At 39.3% G+C, this 20206-nt stretch overlaps 1 protein-coding gene and 1 long non-coding RNA gene across 6 annotated transcripts in view; one reads left to right on the top strand and one right to left on the bottom strand.

Annotated features, from left to right (window-relative positions):
• The window catches only part of itga6a (integrin, alpha 6a), a 24340-nt gene extending 5392 nt beyond the window's left edge, over window positions 1-18948 (bottom strand). For both annotated transcript variants that reach the window (XM_046053101.1, XM_046053102.1), the window contains exons 1-24: window positions 18699-18948; window positions 11534-11658; window positions 11357-11436; window positions 11002-11263; window positions 10722-10853; window positions 9182-9395; window positions 8719-8912; window positions 8389-8483; window positions 7208-7335; window positions 7036-7125; window positions 6885-6946; window positions 6629-6798; window positions 6204-6347; window positions 5997-6112; window positions 5430-5592; window positions 2120-2206; window positions 1964-2043; window positions 1743-1820; window positions 1550-1652; window positions 925-1101; window positions 723-812; window positions 529-636; window positions 337-435; window positions 108-233 (exon numbers count right to left, since the gene is read on the bottom strand). In XM_046053101.1, coding sequence (XP_045909057.1) covers window positions 108-233; window positions 337-435; window positions 529-636; window positions 723-812; window positions 925-1101; window positions 1550-1652; window positions 1743-1820; window positions 1964-2043; window positions 2120-2206; window positions 5430-5592; window positions 5997-6112; window positions 6204-6347; window positions 6629-6798; window positions 6885-6946; window positions 7036-7125; window positions 7208-7335; window positions 8389-8483; window positions 8719-8912; window positions 9182-9395; window positions 10722-10853; window positions 11002-11263; window positions 11357-11436; window positions 11534-11658; window positions 18699-18886 — 3111 coding nt within the window. In that variant the 5' untranslated portion in view covers window positions 18887-18948. The remainder of the gene's footprint in view (window positions 1-107; window positions 234-336; window positions 436-528; window positions 637-722; window positions 813-924; window positions 1102-1549; window positions 1653-1742; window positions 1821-1963; window positions 2044-2119; window positions 2207-5429; window positions 5593-5996; window positions 6113-6203; window positions 6348-6628; window positions 6799-6884; window positions 6947-7035; window positions 7126-7207; window positions 7336-8388; window positions 8484-8718; window positions 8913-9181; window positions 9396-10721; window positions 10854-11001; window positions 11264-11356; window positions 11437-11533; window positions 11659-18698) is intronic.
• LOC123973248 lies at window positions 4127-10049 on the top strand. Of its 4 annotated transcripts, none has more exons than XR_006825571.1 (3): window positions 4127-4187; window positions 8765-8930; window positions 9196-10049. It is a non-coding gene; the product is annotated as an uncharacterized LOC123973248 (long non-coding RNA). The 4 variants fall into 4 exon arrangements; XR_006825569.1 differs by having other exon boundaries at window positions 4130-4187; window positions 8795-8930; XR_006825570.1 differs by lacking the exon at window positions 4127-4187 and adding an exon at window positions 6684-6821.
• Window positions 18949-20206: the final 1258 nt, after the last annotated feature.

The following is a 20206-nucleotide window of genomic DNA, read 5'->3' as shown; positions in this document are numbered from 1 at the left end:
ATCTTCACAGACAATGAAGGTTATGTTTTATCTCATATTTTCATCCCATGTCATCTCCTACATTACCAAACATGGGTGATATGAAGATGGTATATCCCTGAACTCACCTTCCAGAGCAGAAACACCAGCAAAGCCAAAATCAAGATGCCTGCAAGAACAGCCACCAGTATGATCCACCAGGGAACACCACTGTGCTGTGCCACTGCACTTTCTGGGGACACTGCCACCGTCACCTGTAATAAAACATCAAAGTGAGGCCAAATCAAGAGATCAGGTGAGTTGGAAACAAGATAGGAGAGACAGTTAATAATTTGTTGTAGCTACTGAGCTACTTACATCAGTGTCAGGAGTTCTCAGGATCATGTTTTTAGCCTGAGTGTGAAGGACAAGCGAGGCCTTCACAACGATATACATGTGCGAAAGAGAAGCATAATCCTGTGTAAAAACAAAAACAGATGCTCAGGTAAGACATATCAAATCACAAGATATCATGAAACACTGATGAGAATTTTTTTTTAAATACGATACCTCAATAAAGGTTGAGTTCCAGAGACGAGATCTCAGTTCAACTGCTGTACCGTCTAGGCCCTGTAGGGGGCACCTGAGCTCCACACATTTGATCTCATTGTCACATGTCTGTGAAGGAAAAAGAGTCAAAGCACATCAAAACAATCTATACCTTTTATGTAAACGGATGTCAGACTATACATACAAAGACTCACCAAAACGTTTTTTTTGTCAGACAGTGAAAACTTTTTGCCTCGAGGTTTTCTTTCACCGATTTCACGTTTCGTCCTGGACACAGAGGACTCCTGAAAATCCATTTCTTCTCATTAAGTGGAACTTAACAGTGAAGGTTTCCTGTAATGGCTGATGTCTGATTTTACTTTAAAGTACATGAAAATAGAGGTTTAAAAATTCTACCTGAATGTGCTTGAGAGGGTTGATTTCAAACTCAGGGGTGCAAAGGATGTCCTGCTGTCCTGTAGCCGTGACCTTCAACAGGTACAGAAGCCATTTCCCATCTTTGTTCCATTTGGGCCACTGAATATGTAGTGAGGCTTTGACAGAAGACTTCAAAGACTTCCACAAGTTGTTTATCTGAAGGAGAAATCAATATGGTACGACTTGGTTATTTCATATGCTAAGACTACCAAATGATATGGCAGCGGTATTTTAATGATCACATCCAGAGGTCAGATGAATAAACTTACTGTAATGGGAATTCCAAACATATTGCATGTAACCCTGAACGCAGTGAGACACATGTGATGTGGCACTGAATCTGTGTAAAAGTAACAGTCGAAATATCTCTGTTCTCTGTGTTATCCAGACTTCAGGGACAACGTGTCTCTGTGGAATGATATGACTGACCCTAACGCTGGGTAAATAACAGGCTCATTCATCTCGCCTCACTCATTCAAGCATACATGTATATGGCGTATGTATGTTGTTGTGAGTCCTTCTGCAGGACTTGAATAAAATTCACAGAAAGACAAGTGTTTGCCTGAGCTGTTTTTTTGAAAACTCGAATTGCCATCACACTTACTTTAAACGTATATTTAATCAAACTTCCAACTTCTTCTTCAGTCTTCATGGCACTCTCACCTTTCACGACACCTCCAAAAGAAACCTGATTAGGGCTGGCTTCCCTGTCGAGAACAAGCAAAAATCTATATTTCACGTAAGCTTGGAGGCAGCGTATATTTATCTGTAATCAAACAATAGTTTAACACACTTACCCAGTGACTGACAATGGTAGTTCAATGATTACTTTAGCCTTTACTTTAACAGGGGAAATGTTTTCTTGCACACTTGTTCTGCAATTTAAAAAAAAACACGCCACTATATTACAATACTTTTATTTAATGGCAACTTATCTGAAATTACAGGAAAAAGTAACATTGCAGCCATTTTCCTACATGTGCAGAATTGAACGTGAGGCAGGAGCAGCAGTACTTACGTTTGGACCTGCAGGTCAATATTAATCTCTGTGGTGTCGAGAGTCACACCCACAGTGCTCAGGATGATGTAAAATGTAGCCTGGAGCAAAAAAAAAGAAAAACATCTCTTACATTTGAAGTACAACAACTAAGTGGCCGAATGGAAATGTCCACACCTCTGAGTCTCTCTTGAAAGGATTCCCCAGCTCGCAGTCTGCTTGAGAGCCATTCTGATTGGCAGTACAGGTAATCGGCTTTTCTATCTGGAAAAGAACATATTGTAAATTTGGATGGTTATTAAACTACAAGTCAGAAAATAATTAGGATACATAGACATTTTGGCATGACTTTTATAGTTTTAAAATATTCTCTTTTTTTAACCCGGTATGACTATGGCTGTCAATTGGTTAAATAATGTCCACAACTGTTGGATGGATTCCCATGAAAATTTGTACAAATATTTATGATCCCCAGTGGATGAATTGTAATGACTTTGGTGGTAACTTTTCATCTAGAGTCACTAGTAGGTCAAAAGTTTCAGTTGTCCAACAACATTTATTTCATGACAAGATATTATAATTTAAGACCAAATCAGTTTCAGATTTACTAGTGTTAACAGAGCACACTGACATGCATCACAGATATGATGTTGTACCTTATAACATGCACTGTACTTAGGTATAGCTGTTAACAGCAGCCTTTTAACATGCAACCTGTAAACAGGTTAACATCGTAACTATAGTGTGTTAAGATACTAACATGGTATAAAGCATGGAATTAAACCGCAATATCTCTGTTGCACAGAGTGTTGAAAACAATTAAGTTTTGCCACCAACAGATTTGTTATTACGTTTATCAGACAGTTCCTGATTTAAATAAAAAATTTTCTCATCTTAGACTATTTTATTTAGGCAAACTTTACGTACAGCTGCAACATTCAACTTTTGAGAAGTCTTATGTTTTGTAAAGAAACATTAGTCACAGATATCAGAAAAATATCTATCCATCCATCGTCAACCGCTTATCCTGTATACAGGGTCGCAGGGTCAGAAAAATATTGTTTTGGTAATGTAAGTTAAATTTGGGTATCGTATTAGCACTAGTATCAAGAAATACCCAGGTCCAATACTAAATCATAGCATATTAGCATGGTTATGATAGCATTAAAGAGGTGGTATTATGCTTTTTGGCTTTTTCCCTCTCCTTTATTGAGTTATATCTCTTTTTTGTGCATGTAACAGGTTTGCAAAGTGAAAAGTCCAGCCCAAAGGGAGTTCCCATCTCCCACAGAAAGCTCTGCTCTGAACCGCTTGAAAACAGCTCGTTTGTAGTCCAGCCCTTCAATTCCTTTACTTGTGACATCACAATGAAAACGTGTCATAAAGCTTGCCAAGTGGCTAGCAGGGTCAGGCACTCCCTCAAACCAAGCTAGTCTGAGTGGAGGCCCTTTGGCTCCACTCACCTTTATTTGGTTTTCCACTGTAGAAATGTTGTACCTATACCTGCTTCCAGGTACTATATGTTCGCATCAGCTCACCTCCATAGAGGTTCCAAGGGAGCTGAGAGATACTAAACTATAATGTGAAAACACGACAGACTGCTGATTGGTCAGAGAGAATCGTCACCATTCACTGCATCATCATTGCTGCACCAGACAGAGGCCAGCAACAGATTATATTTTACAGTTTTCGTATGGAATTTCATCACTAAATCCACTTCTGGGAAGTTTTGAGGTGAGAAATCAGCTGTGTAGATTTCGAATATTGACAGTTTTCCGAGGAGTGATGGCGGAACAAAAACGTGCTTGAATATTTTCGGAGTTGAGGAGCTCCACAAGTGGCTGCGGGGGAAGCCTGTACCAACCCGCGGGAGGAGCGTGTGAGGCCGGCCAGCCGCCCGCTCACAGAGCCCTCTGCTCCCGCCGTCACACAGACTGCTGCAGCAACAACGGCAGAGGAAAACACAGCTGGGTTGGTACATTCTGAATAATGTTGAAACTTTTTAACCACAGACTGTAAATATTTTAATTTAAAAAAGAGACAGGTGTGTGGGTCGCTGGTGTGTGTGTCGCACTGAACATTAAGTCGCGGCAGTTGTGTGTGGTGTCGCTATGACGACAAGCTACTACTATCTCTGGGAGCAGGGCCGAGTAGAGTCGAGTCTATTTGCGCTATGGTAGCATTTTTCGGCAAGGCAGCATAGATCGTCAGAACACCGACAACAGTTCAACATTTAGTACTAATGGTAAGATGCGGAACAATGATGTTGTGTGGTTGTGGAATTGTGAGTAACTTATACCATCTGCTAGGTTATGGTCTTCAGTCTGAAGCATAGACTGTATATAAGAAATGGACGTAGTCATGGTGACGTCACCCGTTGGTTTGTGGACCGCCGTTTTGAAGCCTCGAGTTTGGCCGATAGGGCGCCGCCATGTCGAGTCTTTGCAACCAGAAAGTGCCCGGAAGTGACGATATGGCGGAGCAACGGCCGTGTGTGGAGTGCAACTGTAACTCACGTTAACTGTCATTTTAACAGGGCTGATAATTTTGTCTAGCGAACAACAGGCTTAAAACTAAACGTACTCACCAGAGAAAGTGAACAGCCGACTACTGATAAGCTTTTTCAGCGTCGTTGGTTAAATTTACACAGTGCCGTGGGTACGAGTCGGCTCTAGCCTGATTGACAGGTCGCCATGGTAACAACTTGTCAATCATAGATAATCCCGCCCTGAAACCATAGACTCTGCTTTGTGGTCTATTTTAAAATAAATGGGACCATAATTTACTAAATGAACATCATTTTGTATTGAAGAAGACATGAAACTAGCGACTGCGACCATAAACTCATCAGAAAAGTGTTTACTGGGGTAATTATTCAGCTGAGAAGTATAATTCTCAGCTGAATTATTTTACCATTATTTATAATGGAGCTGGACTTCTTTTTGCAACCAGAAGAGTCGCCCCCTGCTGGATTTTTAATAGAATGCAGGTTTCTGGGGTTTCCGCATCGGCTTCATATTGTAGACTGGAAGCTTCCCGCTTGGTCTGAAACGGCTTTGATTTGGATCACACTAGCTTGTTTCTTACGACCCGCCCTTCTCTGCTTCTGATTGGCTAGTAGTCCTTACCTGGGTTTACCTTATATGGTGTTTTTTGAAAATTAAACCATGTAAACCTGTTCTGGTACAACCCCTAATTAAGATTTTGAACCTGAAAATGAGCATAATACCACCTCTTTAAGCACAAAGCACAGCTAAGCCTAAGCACAGTCAAGACTTGCTAAAGACCGCTAAATCTGACAACAGACAGTGGAGCCTGAAGAAGAGAAGCTGTGGTTAAAAGGTGCTGAGCTGAGTCTAACAAAATATAGTTTAGACAGAAGAAATACTGACAATGCAGGGCTGAGCCCAACAACTGCTGAACCCACAAGACTAACGGTAGCAAGGTTGTCATGGGGTCACTAGTGTGACTGTATCGTATTGTTTACCATTGGTTGGTGTGAGCGGACTCCAGAATATGACAATGTATCTGGGAAATTCCCCACCAACTTTGCTTCGTAAGCATCATCTCCATTCATGTTGTTGACTGTCACCCGCAGAGCCAAGTCCTTCCTCTCGTAATTCAGATGAAACACAGGGATGTTCTTCTTTCTGCAAATACACAAAACATAAACACTCACTTCACCTTGAGCTTATGCTGTGTTGTTAATGGTATGGTATGCTGACTCATCAAGTTATTGCGAACATTTTATCCAACCTTAGCTATCTTGCACATCCAGCTGACTTGGGACAACATACATGTAGGCGGAGCAGCATTTGAATCATGTTTCTGGTATAATACAAAGAGCTAATTGTGGCAGACCTTGGTGTCTCATTGGGATTGAAAGAACGAGCAGTTCTTTAACAATAAAAAATGTAATTTGATTGAATGTTCATATTAAACCTGTTGTTAAATGCAAATGTAATAAATTAATTTGGCCTTAAGACAAAATTCGAAAATCGATCACATGCTTCGATCACTTGTTGCTTAGAAGAGTTGAAACGTTAGAACTCACATAGGTAATGGGGAGTACTCTTCCAGGTTGTTTTGTTTGTAGTATAATTTGTACTCCATCTTCAGGTTACTCTGGCAAATCTGATCACGCCCACATCCCTCTTTTACAAAGTTGACCTGCAGCAACCACAAAACCATATAAAACTTTTAACCACTGTGAACCTTTTGTCATTGACTTAATAATAAATGTTGTAGTCTGAATGTTTACCTCAATGATGTCTTTGCCTGACTGAGACGAGTCTAATATGGGCATAAGCTGAGGGAGGCCGTTTCTTGTTTTCTGTCGTTTAGTACCAACAATTTCTGCAGACACCTCAATGGGAATGCTGCGCATCTTGTCCTTAATGCTATCCTGTGCAAATCAGAAAAAGCGACAGTTACAAACTCTATTTCCCTGTTTAAATACATATTATCAGTGTTACATTGAATAACAAAAGCATCATATATTTACTATATTTAATAGCGGACGATTAATTTTCTGTTTATTGAATTGTTTTAGCTTCACAATATGTATAGGATTGGCAAATTTATTTTACATAATATGTACAAGTGCTCGGTTGTGAAAAAAAATTCTAAATATACTTGGATTGCATCCTGCAAATGTGATTTAACTATCTAGCAGATATGTTTTACCTTTAATTTGGCTACTATCTTGATGCATGTTTCCTGTTTTTGGCCATGGAGGTCTGAGGTGCCATTAAACTGGTAGTCTATGTCAGTGCGGGAATTGTTCAGGAACACCACTCTGGAGGGCAGCCCCTGTTTCCTGCGATTTCCATCCGCCTCGACAGAATAGCTGATGGCTACAGTGGAAAGGAAAGCACATGTAAGAACCACTGAGCAAATCTTGGATTTGTAAAATTATATATTTTTTTACCACTTCACTTACTTAGTCTTGGGTTGTAAGATCCAGGGTTTGCTTTGTAGGTGAAACACGCGTCCACAGTGAAGCTAAGGAAAGGAAATGGGATTTTTGAACAAAGCTAACAGAGAAAGTGACTGTGAGGTCTGTTGAAACGTAAGAATATTACAACACCTACCAAATGCTGTTACCACAGGTTTTAATTGTAAGGTCAATTTCCTGTGGAGATATTTTGACATCTCTCATGATGCTAATGACTGGCCGTGCTCTGAAAGAAAGGCGGTTAAATGAAGCTGTGCTAGAAAACAGAAAGGTTTTAATTTATTTATGAGGTTCAACAGAACAATTACCTGTAGATCAGAGCTGTATCCGACAGAGAGCCTACCGCCACATCTGGATAAGAGTTACTGTCCAAGTCCATGTTCCCTGCTAGTGAATATCCAAATAGCTGCAAGTTGTGCTCTTTCCCTGAAAGGATCTGAAATGAGGGAGAAGTACTTTAAGAATTAACACTTGAAAAGGAAAAAAAAGTTTTATTTTAACAAATTTAAATAACTGAACATTAAAATTTTCCTTCTGTTGTATCAGAAGCCAAGATGAGTTAAGGACTTTTGACAGCTAGAACTTTAATAAGTCTGGGTTCAAGACTATTAATATTAATGACATTCTTTGTTGATCATCATAGGGAAAAGCGTTTTTGCAAGCCCGTCCACAGGGAGGTCGAGAGACAAATCGATGTCTTGAACAGATGAAAAGTTTCCCATAGAGCTCAAACCTGCAATAACTGACTCTTTGGTTACTTGGGGTCAGCAGAAACAAGCTGCTGACATATTACCACCTTTCAAATGGGGTAAACGTTATAAAGCAAACTTTCTGTTAAAAATGTTAAGTCTCCAATCCCAAGCCAAGATAACCCTGATGACATCACTGAGTTTTTTTTTTTTGTTGCAGAATTGACAAACCTCCAGGGCCGCAGCCAAAGGAGTGCCCCTTGAGTTGATATAGCAAACTTGCTAGTAAAGAGTTGCCTATTTACAAATCCAGCAGATAATGGAGCAATTTTATCATTAATTTTTTTGTGTATGACAATGACAACAGTTACGATGGCGTGTACCTGCATACTTGTGTTTATGTAATGTGTATATATTGTAGTGAGTGCTATTTATATTAATTCCTGCATTTAAAATTATTTATTATTGACTGCTGTCTGCAAGCCAAATTGCCCCTTGTAGACATCAAAAGCTTTACTCTACTTGACCTGGCAAATGCAAGTACAATGTTCATCCTATTTTTAGAACTGTTTTGGTCTCCACCAAGGGAAATGAGAGCAGTGAGAGTGAACCAAAATATTAAAGTTGTGGGCCAGAAAACCAAAATAATAAGCTGACACTCACAATAAAGTCACTAGAGCTGAGGAGAACTGCAGAGCTGGGTAATGATTCTCTGCATTTTTATCACTGCAACCAGCTCCCTTCACATGTCACACATGATCCATTGATTATAGCCACTTTAAAAGCTCCACAAAACCAACCTGTGCAGGGTTGGTTTTGATTCCTTTTGCAGAGCCATGATAAATGTAGACTTGCCCCACACCTCCATCACCATAAGGAGCTCCAATGGCAATGTCTGCGTGAGAACAAAAGCAAATGTCAATTTTAATTATGTAGCCCAATATCACAAATCACACTATCCTTCAAGGGGCTTTACAATCTGTACAGCATAACACCCTCTGTCCTTAGACCTTTGATTCAGATTAGGAAAAACTCAACAGTTACAACAAAAAAAACAATTTGTTTGTAAAAACAAACACAGCAACTGATAAAGAAAACATAAATAAGCTACAAAATGACACCTAAATTACCTTCATATGAGTCTTGATTGATGTCTCCAATGTTCTCCACTGCCAGTCCAAACATCGAGTCTTTGGTCCCGTTTAGACGGACGGGAGTGGTCCTTTCCCACCTTCCTGCCTGGTTGATGTAGACATAAACAGCTCCTCCAATGTCTCTGTCTTTCATGAAGAACTGAGGGGCTCCTACAACTATGTCTTGCCATCTACATCAAAGTTGGGGGGTAAATATTTATATGTATCATACAGAATATGTCGTCATGACTAAAGAAAGTCCACTGAAAGGAAAACGTTGAAATTTTACATTAGAAACAGTTAGCATAAGAATGATGGTCCTTTACCGATGTTTCTCTTATGTGTGTGCTTACTTATCTTCCTTTTGGGATTTGTTTGAGGGATGTTAAAAAACTTATTTGCCAATAAGATCAAGTGATCTGTATACTAAAACAGAATGAAGATAGCGTTTGTTTCCTACCCATCACCATTCAGGTCAACTACAGCCACGTCGTATCCAAAGGAGGAAGCAAGTCCTGGACCGTGCAGAGTGTGCTCCACCAAAAGTCTGCCGGAGGCTTCGCTGTCTTTCTTTAACAGGACCACAGCTCCACTATGACGGGCTCTGGGTGCTCCGGCCACCACCGTCAGGTCACGACTCCTGGTGATGCTGTGTCCCGAATCAAGGGAGAATCCTAAAGTGTGAGAGATGATATGGGACATAAATATATTAATTTACAATGAAGAGCAGGTTATTTTTTCTCCCGAATTTGGAATAGCGAGTTCCCCTGTTCTGCTGTTTCATTGCTGGCCTGGTGAGGGTGTAGGGAACCATATTTCACAGAGACAGCTTAACACCTGCACAGATTCACAATGCCATCCCACCTATGCAGTTGCCCTGACCAACCAGTAGGAGTCGCTAGTGCAGCAAGATATCTCAGCTTCTAATCTACAAAAACTGCCAATTATGTTAACTGCAGCGGTCCCCAAACTTTTTTTCTCATGCCGATCTTTAGCAGCCAAAAGAAAATGTAATCAACTGGTAACAATACTGGGAAAACTAAGATGAATATAAAAAAAAAAAAAAGAATCAAAAACCTGAACTGCATTTTCCCTTTCAAGCATGTTTCTCATTGCTTTCAGAAGAGCAAATGAAAAATCTTTTCACACAAGTTTTTACACACAAGACACAAGGCTCAAGCATGAGATGGGCTTCATCATATTTTTCATTTGACTGTTGGATTTGCTTGAGAAGCATCACTGTTTTTTGTTCCTTCCCAGTCAAAAATGTGTTCACCTTGTACTTTTACATGTCGTTATCCTTTCTAAATATATGCTGCTAACCTGAATCTTGACTGCATTGACTGCATCAGAGATAGATTGTTCAGGTGTACCTGATAACGTGGTCACTCTGTGTATTTTTTGGGCATTTTGTGCCTTTATTAGATAGACAGTAGAGAGATGACCACAAACAAGGGGAATGAGAGGAATGGCATGCAGCAAAGGTCCCCAGCAGAACACAAACCAGGGGCGTTGTGGTTCAAGGTTGGCAAGTTAACCTTCAGGCCAACAAGTCGACCTGTCGATTTGTATCTTTATCATTCCCACATCTATCAGATTCAAATACCTTTTTTTCACTACAAGCATTTTGACTTGTTATAGCAGCAACAACACAGGTGGAACTAATAACATTAACAGTGGCTCAGTTCCAGCAATTACTGCAATGCAGAAATTGATTATAAATTGTTGCACCTGTGTTTGACATGTAAAAATGTCTGCTCCCCTCTGATCATTTGTCTTTCCCAGTAAAACCCCAAAGTCTATGGAACTGAAAATAAAAATTTTACACAATAATCAACACTAATCTCAAGGCAAAACTAGAAAATATATCCAAACAGTAAAAACATAGCTCATGATAAATTTGTAAGCAATCGTAAGACCTGGAGAGGAAGTAACCTGAACCAGCAGCACACAAGTGACACACAAAAATAGCTGTATCTTTGTTGTGGGTAGACACTCACCGAGGTAGCTGTTGGCAGGTAGAGGCACAAGCTCAGGGTTCAAGAGATGCTCATCTCCAACTTCGTATGGGCCGTCATCATATACTCCCATCTCTAGCAAAGTGTTGTTCTTCTGCTCCACTCGTACAATCCCTGCAGAGGAGGTGAGAGACAAAGGCAGTAGATATTGTAAACAACAAATGTTTATTTTAGAATAAAAAAGTACTTTTTAACAGAATGAGAAATGCAATTCTCTCAGTGAATACTGTAAAGCACTGTGTAGGTATGCTGAAATTGTGACCTTTCCAGTTGTAAGCTCCTGGTGCTCCAAACACCACATAATGGTAGTCCTTGGTGAATGTGGCGGCCAAACCTTGCTGGCAAGATCCAAACATCTCGTGGCCTCTGGTTCTGCCCTCACAGAAGTTCCAGTTACCTCCGTCCTCATCAGAGGACGGTTCGATGGTCAGGTCCTGACTCAGGACATAACAGCGTCCAGTGATGTCCCGGGACTCCTGGGGGGTGTTCACATACAAGCGCCTCTGATAGCGATGGGCACAAGTCTGAAAAGACAAAACAAACCAGAGTTTTAATTTCATAACATGATATCAGATAAGACCACACCAGGACCAAGGTTATGCATCAGTTTGACTCACCACAATCTTCCCCCCAGGTCCCTGGCTCTGAACCGTCACCCCCATCCACTGATTCTCCTTGTTCTCAACACGTACGTTCTCTTTCAAAATTTAACCGAACAAGACAAATATATGAGCACTGATTCATTCTTAAACATTTGGAAACAGCATATGCAGACAGACAGACAGCTAACTCACCTTCATTATCAAATTCAACGCGCTGACATTCATTGGACTGGGTGATTTCACATTTATAAAGGCCTCCTGTGATGTTGGCTGCCTGTTTTCCCAAAGATCTGGCTCTCGGTGCACCAATCAACAGCCTGGAGAAAAAGACAATAATCAAACTATTATTTTCTGAAGCATTCCAAGATTTATTGATAAGTACTGAGAGGTGATGACTTTTGATGTCATCACCTTGACCATCTACACCCTCAGTAAGTCAGAATGCAAGTTCTGTCAAGAAAAAGGATGCAACATGTCTTCTGGCTGTCTTCCTGCAATACTGATACTGAGACTACTGTTTGCAAAGGAATTGGTTCCACTTCTTCATTTCTTTTTCATTGTCTACAAACAAGCCCATTGTTGACAGTAAAATCTGACATTTGTTGACATTTGTCTTCTATTTAATTGTATGCAGCTGTGCTACAAACATCTGTATAACTTAAGTTTCAGTATCAACAAGACTGAAAAACAATAATGGTTAAGATGATACCACATGACCACAACATCCCTGGTTAATTTCCAGCTGGACCTTTGTTATGTGTCATACCTCCATATTCCTTTCTCTTTCCCCATGTTTCCTGTCTGTATCTACACTGCCAATATCAAATCAAAGCAAAATGACAAACAGAACCTTAGCTGTGGCAAATTAAAAGAGAAACCTGGCGTAACTGTGTCTCAAAAAGTTCCTATGTGAGACAGCGAAGGAGCTGTTATGACTGTTATGAATATGACCACTGCCTAGTGATTTGACCTATGAAAAGTTCAATTTGTCAAAGACCATGCTTATGTCTAAAAGAAAAAGGATTAAGACAAAAATCAGGAGGAGGTCAGATTCAATACTGTAAAAAGCCCTGAAATCAGATTGGAATTTTTACGCACATATTGCATTTTGCATATTTCACAAGAAGGATGATTTAGCACATTCAGCCTGTGAACTGCTGGTTGTGTTCAGTCTCTGAAAGAGCTGTTGTATTATGTGATAAGAAATAAAATAGAAAACTTCGGTACGGGACAGTAGACTGCTGTCCTGACATTCTGCAGAGGGCAAAGGAGCAGTGAAGCAGACAATTTGGAGCATGTTCAGTTTTCTGCTCAACCACAGTCCACTGACATTCGCTTCCTCCCCCTAAACCCGCATCTTCACACAGCCTCACCATGCATGAAGAGAAGATGTGTTTCAATGGTGACGGCAGCCACTGGGCCGACAAGATGACTGAACACTTATCTGATGAAAGGGGTTCATCAGTTATCCTTTTACACATTCATTTTAGGACTTAATTATCTCATTTTGTAAACTGCCATTGTAATATTTTTTGTGAATACTAAGCATTACAGGGCGGCTGTAGCTGTAGAGCGGTCATATACTAATCAAAAGGTCGGTGGTTCGATCCCTGGCTTCCCCAGTCTGCATGTCGAAGTATCCTTAGGCAAGATACTGAACCCCATACTGCTATGTGAATGTGTATGAATGTGTTAACTTGTTAACTTCTAACGAGGCACCTTTCCCTCTTCCATCAGTGTGTGAATGTGGTGGGGCTATACAAGTACAGACTATTTACCATTACACCACTGAACATAGACAAAGTGGAGATCCCCTGAAAGGCAGTTCCAGAGGCAAGCATGAACAGCACATCCTTACCCCCTTCCCTCAAGAAGCTTTGCCTTTCGCCATTGGAAATAAGAATTTGTTCTTCATGACTTTGCTGGTTAATTATCTTAAATTAAATACATAAAAAGATTATTTAATTTGATTACAGCAGGCACTGTTGATAGGATTTATTTAATAATATTATTTAATGCATGTGTATTATTATCACATGCCTTTTGGCCTTACTTCAAATGAACATAATTGGGACATAATTCAGACCTGTACCAACAGAACTGTAACTTGCTGTACTTTCTGTACTAAAAGTGAGGTTATGAGAGAAAACAGGTCCTATTTCCTGTCTGAGTCCATCCTGCTTAGAAAAGTCACACTGAGAAAACAGAGAAGCAAATTTATTCCACTAATCTTGACGACAAAGAGAAATCGTCTTGAAGATTAAATTTCTGTTTTTCACATCTTAGTTAATCTTCATTTTATAGTTAATCTCTGAATTTCCACATGTTTACATTCATCAAATACAATGTTTACATAGATAATGGAGATCTATTTATTACTTGAATTCTTAGTAATTCTTGAAACAATGGGTCCTTGATTTTAGAAGGAAGTGAACAAAAACAGGCTTACCATTTCTTGGTATAAAAAAAACAGTTTTCTACCATCTCTGAAAACTACTGTCTACTGTAACCCTGTCTCAGTGACAGTTACAGTACATCTGACTACCTCTTACTTCAGTCACTAATAAAAAAAACTGCAAATAGTAGCTATGATGGTAAGCTACACTATCATGTGTGAACTAACCAGCATACTTCCTGTGTAGGAATTTTCTCAAAGGAGGGAGAGGAAATCCTCTCCACCCTTTTCTCCTCCACGCCACTCTGCAGATGCTTTTGTAACCCACCTATTGATCTGTGGCACAGCCCTGTGGTTCTTCATTTGCTAAACAAGGACTCTCCTGAGGAGGTCTTAGGTAAGACTTAAAACCAAACCGGAAACCCACTCCTCAAACAAAGCCCAGTGAAATGCAAATACGATCAAGAGCCTTTACAAAGGTAGCTTTAATTTGACATTTCTACTTCTGAGCTCGCTCCACTAGTTGAGCCTGATATCTGTCACCGGGTGATACTTGAGTACAAACTAAAAATCTTTCTGTGTCATCAGAGGCGCTGCGAGAAGCAGAATGCTAGAGACACATTGTCAACATTATTGTTTTATATTAGATTAACCTAATACTTTCCAACACAATATCACTCTATAGCCTCAAACATTACAACGAAGTTTAACCTGTTCATTAAATGGTACTGCTTGAGTTGTAGAGCTGCGATGATTAATTAATTAGTCAGAAAATCATTTTTCAAGAACAGATTTTATGCCTTTCTCTGTCATATATGATAGTAAACAGAATATCTTTGGGGTTTTGGCCTGTTTGTCAAATACAAAAAGCTATCAAAATAGATCACCTTTGGTTTTGAGAAATTATAACATTTTTTGATTTTCCAACATCTCATGACTAATCCATTAATCGAGAAAGTAATCAGCCAATTAGTCTTTAATGAAAATAATTGTTAGTTGCAGCCCTATTTAGATCCCACAGGTGTTTTTGTGTCCACCCTAAAATAACTACGCGGACAATTTCATAGAAAATGAAGAACCGGTGTTTACATAATGAAAATGTTACATCTACAGTGTATGAATGGAATCTGTCCAAGGATCCCCTCAAAGCCTCCACATCTATGCTCTTAAGAGGTACTCAGATTTAAATCCATGAGGCTACACGCAGGAAAACATGAAATTTATGAAGAGCCAGTAACACAGGTAAAGGAAAACACCTCCAACTTAACAGCAGAGCTACTCCGGAAAGTGACAGTTGTAGAATTTAGCAAGTACCTGAGCAGTAACATTGACATTTACATGCAACATGCCAGTCTAGCAGACACATAAACTAGCTCATTGCGGATGTTGACATATGTAACAAGAAACTGCAGGACAGTAAAGTGCCCAAGATATGTCTGCGGTAGAGCGTTCTCATGATTAAGAAATCTTAACTCAAGGTCTACTTAATAGCTTTTTTGAGGTAGTTTAGGATAAAATGTAGTCTTGTCAACTGTAAAATGTCTGACTCAGAACCTATCAGATAAGGGATCACAAAAGTGATAAAATAAAATTATTGGTTTTATATATGCTTTATCTATGTATCAATAAATTATTATTGATTTCCACAGATCAATATAGTATGACCATCTAAAACCCAGTATCAGCCAGGCTACATGACATCCCATCATGCAACACGTCTTTTAGAGCAGTGTAAATGCCAATGCATAGTGACTGGTGTGGGTTTACACAGTGATCTCACTGCTCTTTGTTAACAGATGTGGTCCAGTGCTCCCACAGCTGTGCACTCAAAGCCACAAGGACCGCTGCAGCTGTTCTAACTGTTTCAGTTTACACACACACACATCTTTGATTGGTGTTGACCTGTTATTGGCTGTTCAATCATGAATGCTCACCACAAATACAGATCAACTTTAGGAAAGCAAAAAGTTTAAACACGTTTTCCAATTCACATGTTTTAACAGTGTTTATTAACCCTTTTCTAAGCTACATAATCTCTTTTTAAACTAGCCAAACTTCAGTATTACTTTTGACTGGCGTGTCTATCAGGTTACATGTGCACAGATGGCTGTGCATGTCCAGTCACATTTTTCTCTTTTTCTCTGGTTTCATTTAGAGGATGTTATATACACATCATTAACCCAACGCATTATTCATGGAGGCATCTCGTTGCTTCTTTGCAAGATGCCACACTATGTTCAGTCTCTTGTTAAAACTTGGATCTCCTTGTTTCTTCCACTCAACAGACACCATAAACACTGTGAGAATCCAGGATGTGCTTTCAATGAACCCATTAGAGGAGCAACATGGATAGAGTTGCATAAATGTTTGTAAGCAAATGAATCACTTTAATCACCACAAGATTTGTTTTTTAATTAAAGTAAATTGGGAATATTTGGATTTTAGCTCTGAAAATACAAAGAGATGAAAGGACAGTTTGACATAAGAGGAATTTAATCCATCTAGTCGCACATGTTGCAAACATATTTACCATTTTGAAAGAACCCCTGTAAAGGCCAGCACTCCTCTCTTCACATATGATTTATTATATTCACATTAATATTTGCTATAATCCTGTTTATCCAGGTGCTTGTGATCATCATCAAACATATAAGAGACAAACAAAAGAGACAATTGGAGGGTATGTTACTTGTGGTTTTCGTGACTTCAATGTGTCTCACAGGTTAAGTTAGCTGCTGTGTGCTCTGCCAAGCTTTCACTTGACTTGTCTGGCTGATTACTGTGACTGAGTCACATGAGGATTTAGAGCTAAGATCATGGTTGAGAAGTGGGAGCTGCTGTTTTTTCCATACTGCCCTCAGTTACAATAGCATGCAGTGTGGGGCATTTCTAACACAACACTCAACGTGTTTTCAACCAGCATGAAAACAACGTGGACAAATCTAATAGGGCTGCAACTAGCAAGTGACTTCAATACCTATACATTTTGATGATAAAGCCATTAATTGTCTGCAGAGAGAAAATCGACCGAGTCACTTCTTAAGTAAAAATGCCAAACCTTAAAATTAAAAAATCTTAATCATAAGGATTTGTTGCTTTCTGTGATTGGTGTGATCATAAATCACAAAATTTGGTCTATTGTTCACAACCTTGGGCTTCAGGAAGTTGTGACATCCATTTTTCAAATATTTTTAATAACCAATCAATTTATCATTATAATAAAACTCCTCGTTAGTTGAAGCAATAGTTATTAAGCCTATAAAATGTCAGAGAATAGTAAAAAAACAAAAAGAAAAAGTTCCCAGAGCTCAAGGTGATGTCTTAAGAATTCTTGTTTTGCCAGAAAACCCCTGAATATTCAGTTTACTATCATATATAACAAAACAAGCAGTAAATCTTTACATTTGAGAAAACTGATTGATTATCAAAATTGTTGGAGAAGTTGTTTTAAATGAATAATCAGTGATGCTATTAAACACTTTAAGCTAACTAAGGCAAATACAAGAAATAACAATTGATCTAATTATGCTGTTTGTTCCCTTCTCAATAAGCAGCTTTTGCACACAGAATTACTTTTATGGCTGAAAGCTAACTATCATCCCAGTGTCACAACAGAGCCTCTGTTTGCCCAACAAATATTACATTTAGTTTCAAGACTTTCACTCTCTTTACACTTGTCAACTGTTGTCAACTTTTTTGGATGCAGGGGTCTTTGTGCACAAAGTAATCCTTGTAAAAAAAAAAAAAAAGTAAAGAAAACAAATTGCATTCAAAGGACAGTTTTGCATGACCCACACATCCACTATATCCCCTTGTACAATAATCAAATCACTAGATAAAATTCCACAAGTTAAGCCAGATCGGTGGGATTTTGGGAACAATACTGTCATCAGGGCTTCTCATCCTTGCTCTCTGTTTCTCAACATGCTGCTGCAGGATCCCGTTGCTGCTAACTGGTGTATAACACAGTAGCTCTTGCATGCAGCTTCACCCTGCTCGTATTCTTTGACAAGCCACCGCTCTCCTCACTTCAGCCCCTAGCTGAGCACTGAGGTCATCCTTTCTCAGTACTGTTCCTACATCTAATGTTTCAGGTAAAACTGAGTGTAAATCTGCATAATCATAAAATAACTTTTGAGTGTTACAGAGCACCCCACCGAACACCACTCATTAGTAGGAAATTACTGTTATCAACCATCTATCTAGGGCTAAAATTAATGATTCTTTTCATTATCATGCGTGCCAACAGTCCAAAACCCAAAGATGTTCAATTTACAATGGTATAAAAAGGAGAAAAGCAGCAAACAGTCACATTGGGCTATCAAGACAATGACTGATTGTCTTGACAAATTGCCTAAAGTGATTCATCGATTATCCCAGTTGTTTAAAATTAATTTTTTCTTGATCAACTAGATTAATCAACTAACAGTTGCAACCTTACATTATTACTCTCCTCTCTGTGCTCCCTCAGTTTGACCTTACAGGCACATTTGCATTACACTTACAACCATTATTTATTCACTTGTTGTCCTTAAGCTCCCTACCCATCTTATGCTCAAAGCACCACAGGGAGACAGTCAACATCTATTGACAATGAGAACAAAAACACGCATAATCTGACAAGAAACACTTAAGCCTTTGGTGGAGAGTTGCAACAGTAACTTTTAGGTTGCTCCAATGTCTGCCCTCACAACCAGTGTACGGAAATCTGTTTAGGCTATTAGTCTTGCAAAAGCAGAATCCTTAAATTAATCAGGTGTTTCCTGAACAGGATAGGGTTAGGGTTCAAACAAACAGGAAGAAAATAGGTCTTTAAGATCTTTAAAAGTTAAGATTTACTCATGTCAGTAATTTAAATGAACTAGTCCGTGGTCAGGTGCTCTCATAACGGAGCTGCGCATTTAAACAGCAATCACAGATGAAAGATGAAGGATGTAGCCTACAGTTAAAGACTTAACTCACATTCTTTTATCCGGGTTGAGTTGCCGGTGCATGGCAAGAGAGAACCCGAACAGACTACCCGGCTCTCCTTCCTTCCTGATGACATGACTGGTGTCAAGGTTGAAGGCGAGCACCAACGTTGGCTCAAGAGAATTAAAATAAAATAAAAGTGCAAGAGAAACAGCAGAGTGTCCTCCCTGCAGCAGCATTGCAGCGCCGTCCAGATGTGTCCAGTAGTTCGAAATTAAGAGCCACTGACCCCGCTGTTGCTCTCCGCTCAGCCCGCTGCCGTTTCACTGGAGGATGCCGCTGGTTGTTTGCCCGCCGGGCTCTGGCTCCTGCTCCACAGCGCCGCCTCCGGCCACAGGGACAAACAGCTACAGCTAAGGCTGGGGCCGCCTGTTAGAGTAAAGGGACAATCAGTATTTCTTGATTATATAGATTTCTATGTTCACATGTAGGGCCTACATCATTTAAAAGTTTGTCTTACAAAACGTCTTACACACCAGTAATAATAATTATAAATGTCCTGATAATAATTCAAAATTAATAAATAGAAAAATGAACAAATGACATAAATGTGTCTTTATAGTTTTGGACACTGTAGGTCAGCCATTATCTTTGCTTTTAGTACATTTATTTCATTGACCTATACATTAGTAGGCCTATATATTTTTAATCTTTTTTATGTGTGTAAATGAATTGTTTGTTGTGATTTTACGTTTGCAGCTCGCTTCAAATAACCATTCATCACAGCAAACATTTTGACTTGTCCATAGTAGGAAAAGCTCAGGTGTTGCTTACAACAATGGCTCTGTTGTATTCAAGCGTCCCAGTGAGCCGAGAGAGTGTGACAGTGAGCCTGCATGCACATTACCAGGACCCTGAAACTGAAGCAGCTAAATGGAATTCAGCCAATGTTAATTTCATGTCAAAGTGTCTTCTGTCAAAAAAGGCTAAAATTAAACTGGATTTATTTGAATCAAACTTTCCACAGCTTAAACGAAAATAATTTAAATGCGGTTGTTGACTAGTGTAATTCCTTGTACTGTCTATGAGCCCGATGACAGTCTCCAATTTTGCACCCTGGTTTCTGAGAGTGGTCTACTTTTTTCTCACATCTGGATTATGGGATAAGACACAGACACATGCAATAAACACAATAAAAGAATGATGTTATTTGTTTGCTGAAACAAAACTACGTATCTTCATTTTACAGGTCATTGTGGGGTCATGATATGTAGACAGTGTCATGTAATGATATACTAATATTTGTTTGATATATATATTTGCTGAAATAAAGGTAACAGAAACAAAATATATCACCATTTTCAATAAGTTTGGATCCTCCTCCACAGTCATCCATATTGAAAATACTAAAATTAGTACGCCACAGTCAGAATGACATGGCAGCTGAGATGACCGCATCACGCAGATTTATCACTTTGCTTTTCTTCACAGCACTCCTGCTGTTAGTTCTCATGTGAAATACATTTTATCTATTTAATTATTTATTTATCAAGTAATTT

The sequence above is a fragment of the Micropterus dolomieu genome, linkage group LG07, assembly GCF_021292245.1.
Source record: "Micropterus dolomieu isolate WLL.071019.BEF.003 ecotype Adirondacks linkage group LG07, ASM2129224v1, whole genome shotgun sequence".
NCBI lineage: Eukaryota > Metazoa > Chordata > Actinopteri > Centrarchiformes > Centrarchidae > Micropterus > Micropterus dolomieu.
The sequence above is the reverse complement of the archived record's forward strand: the minus strand, read 5'-3'. Positions and strand labels throughout refer to the sequence as shown.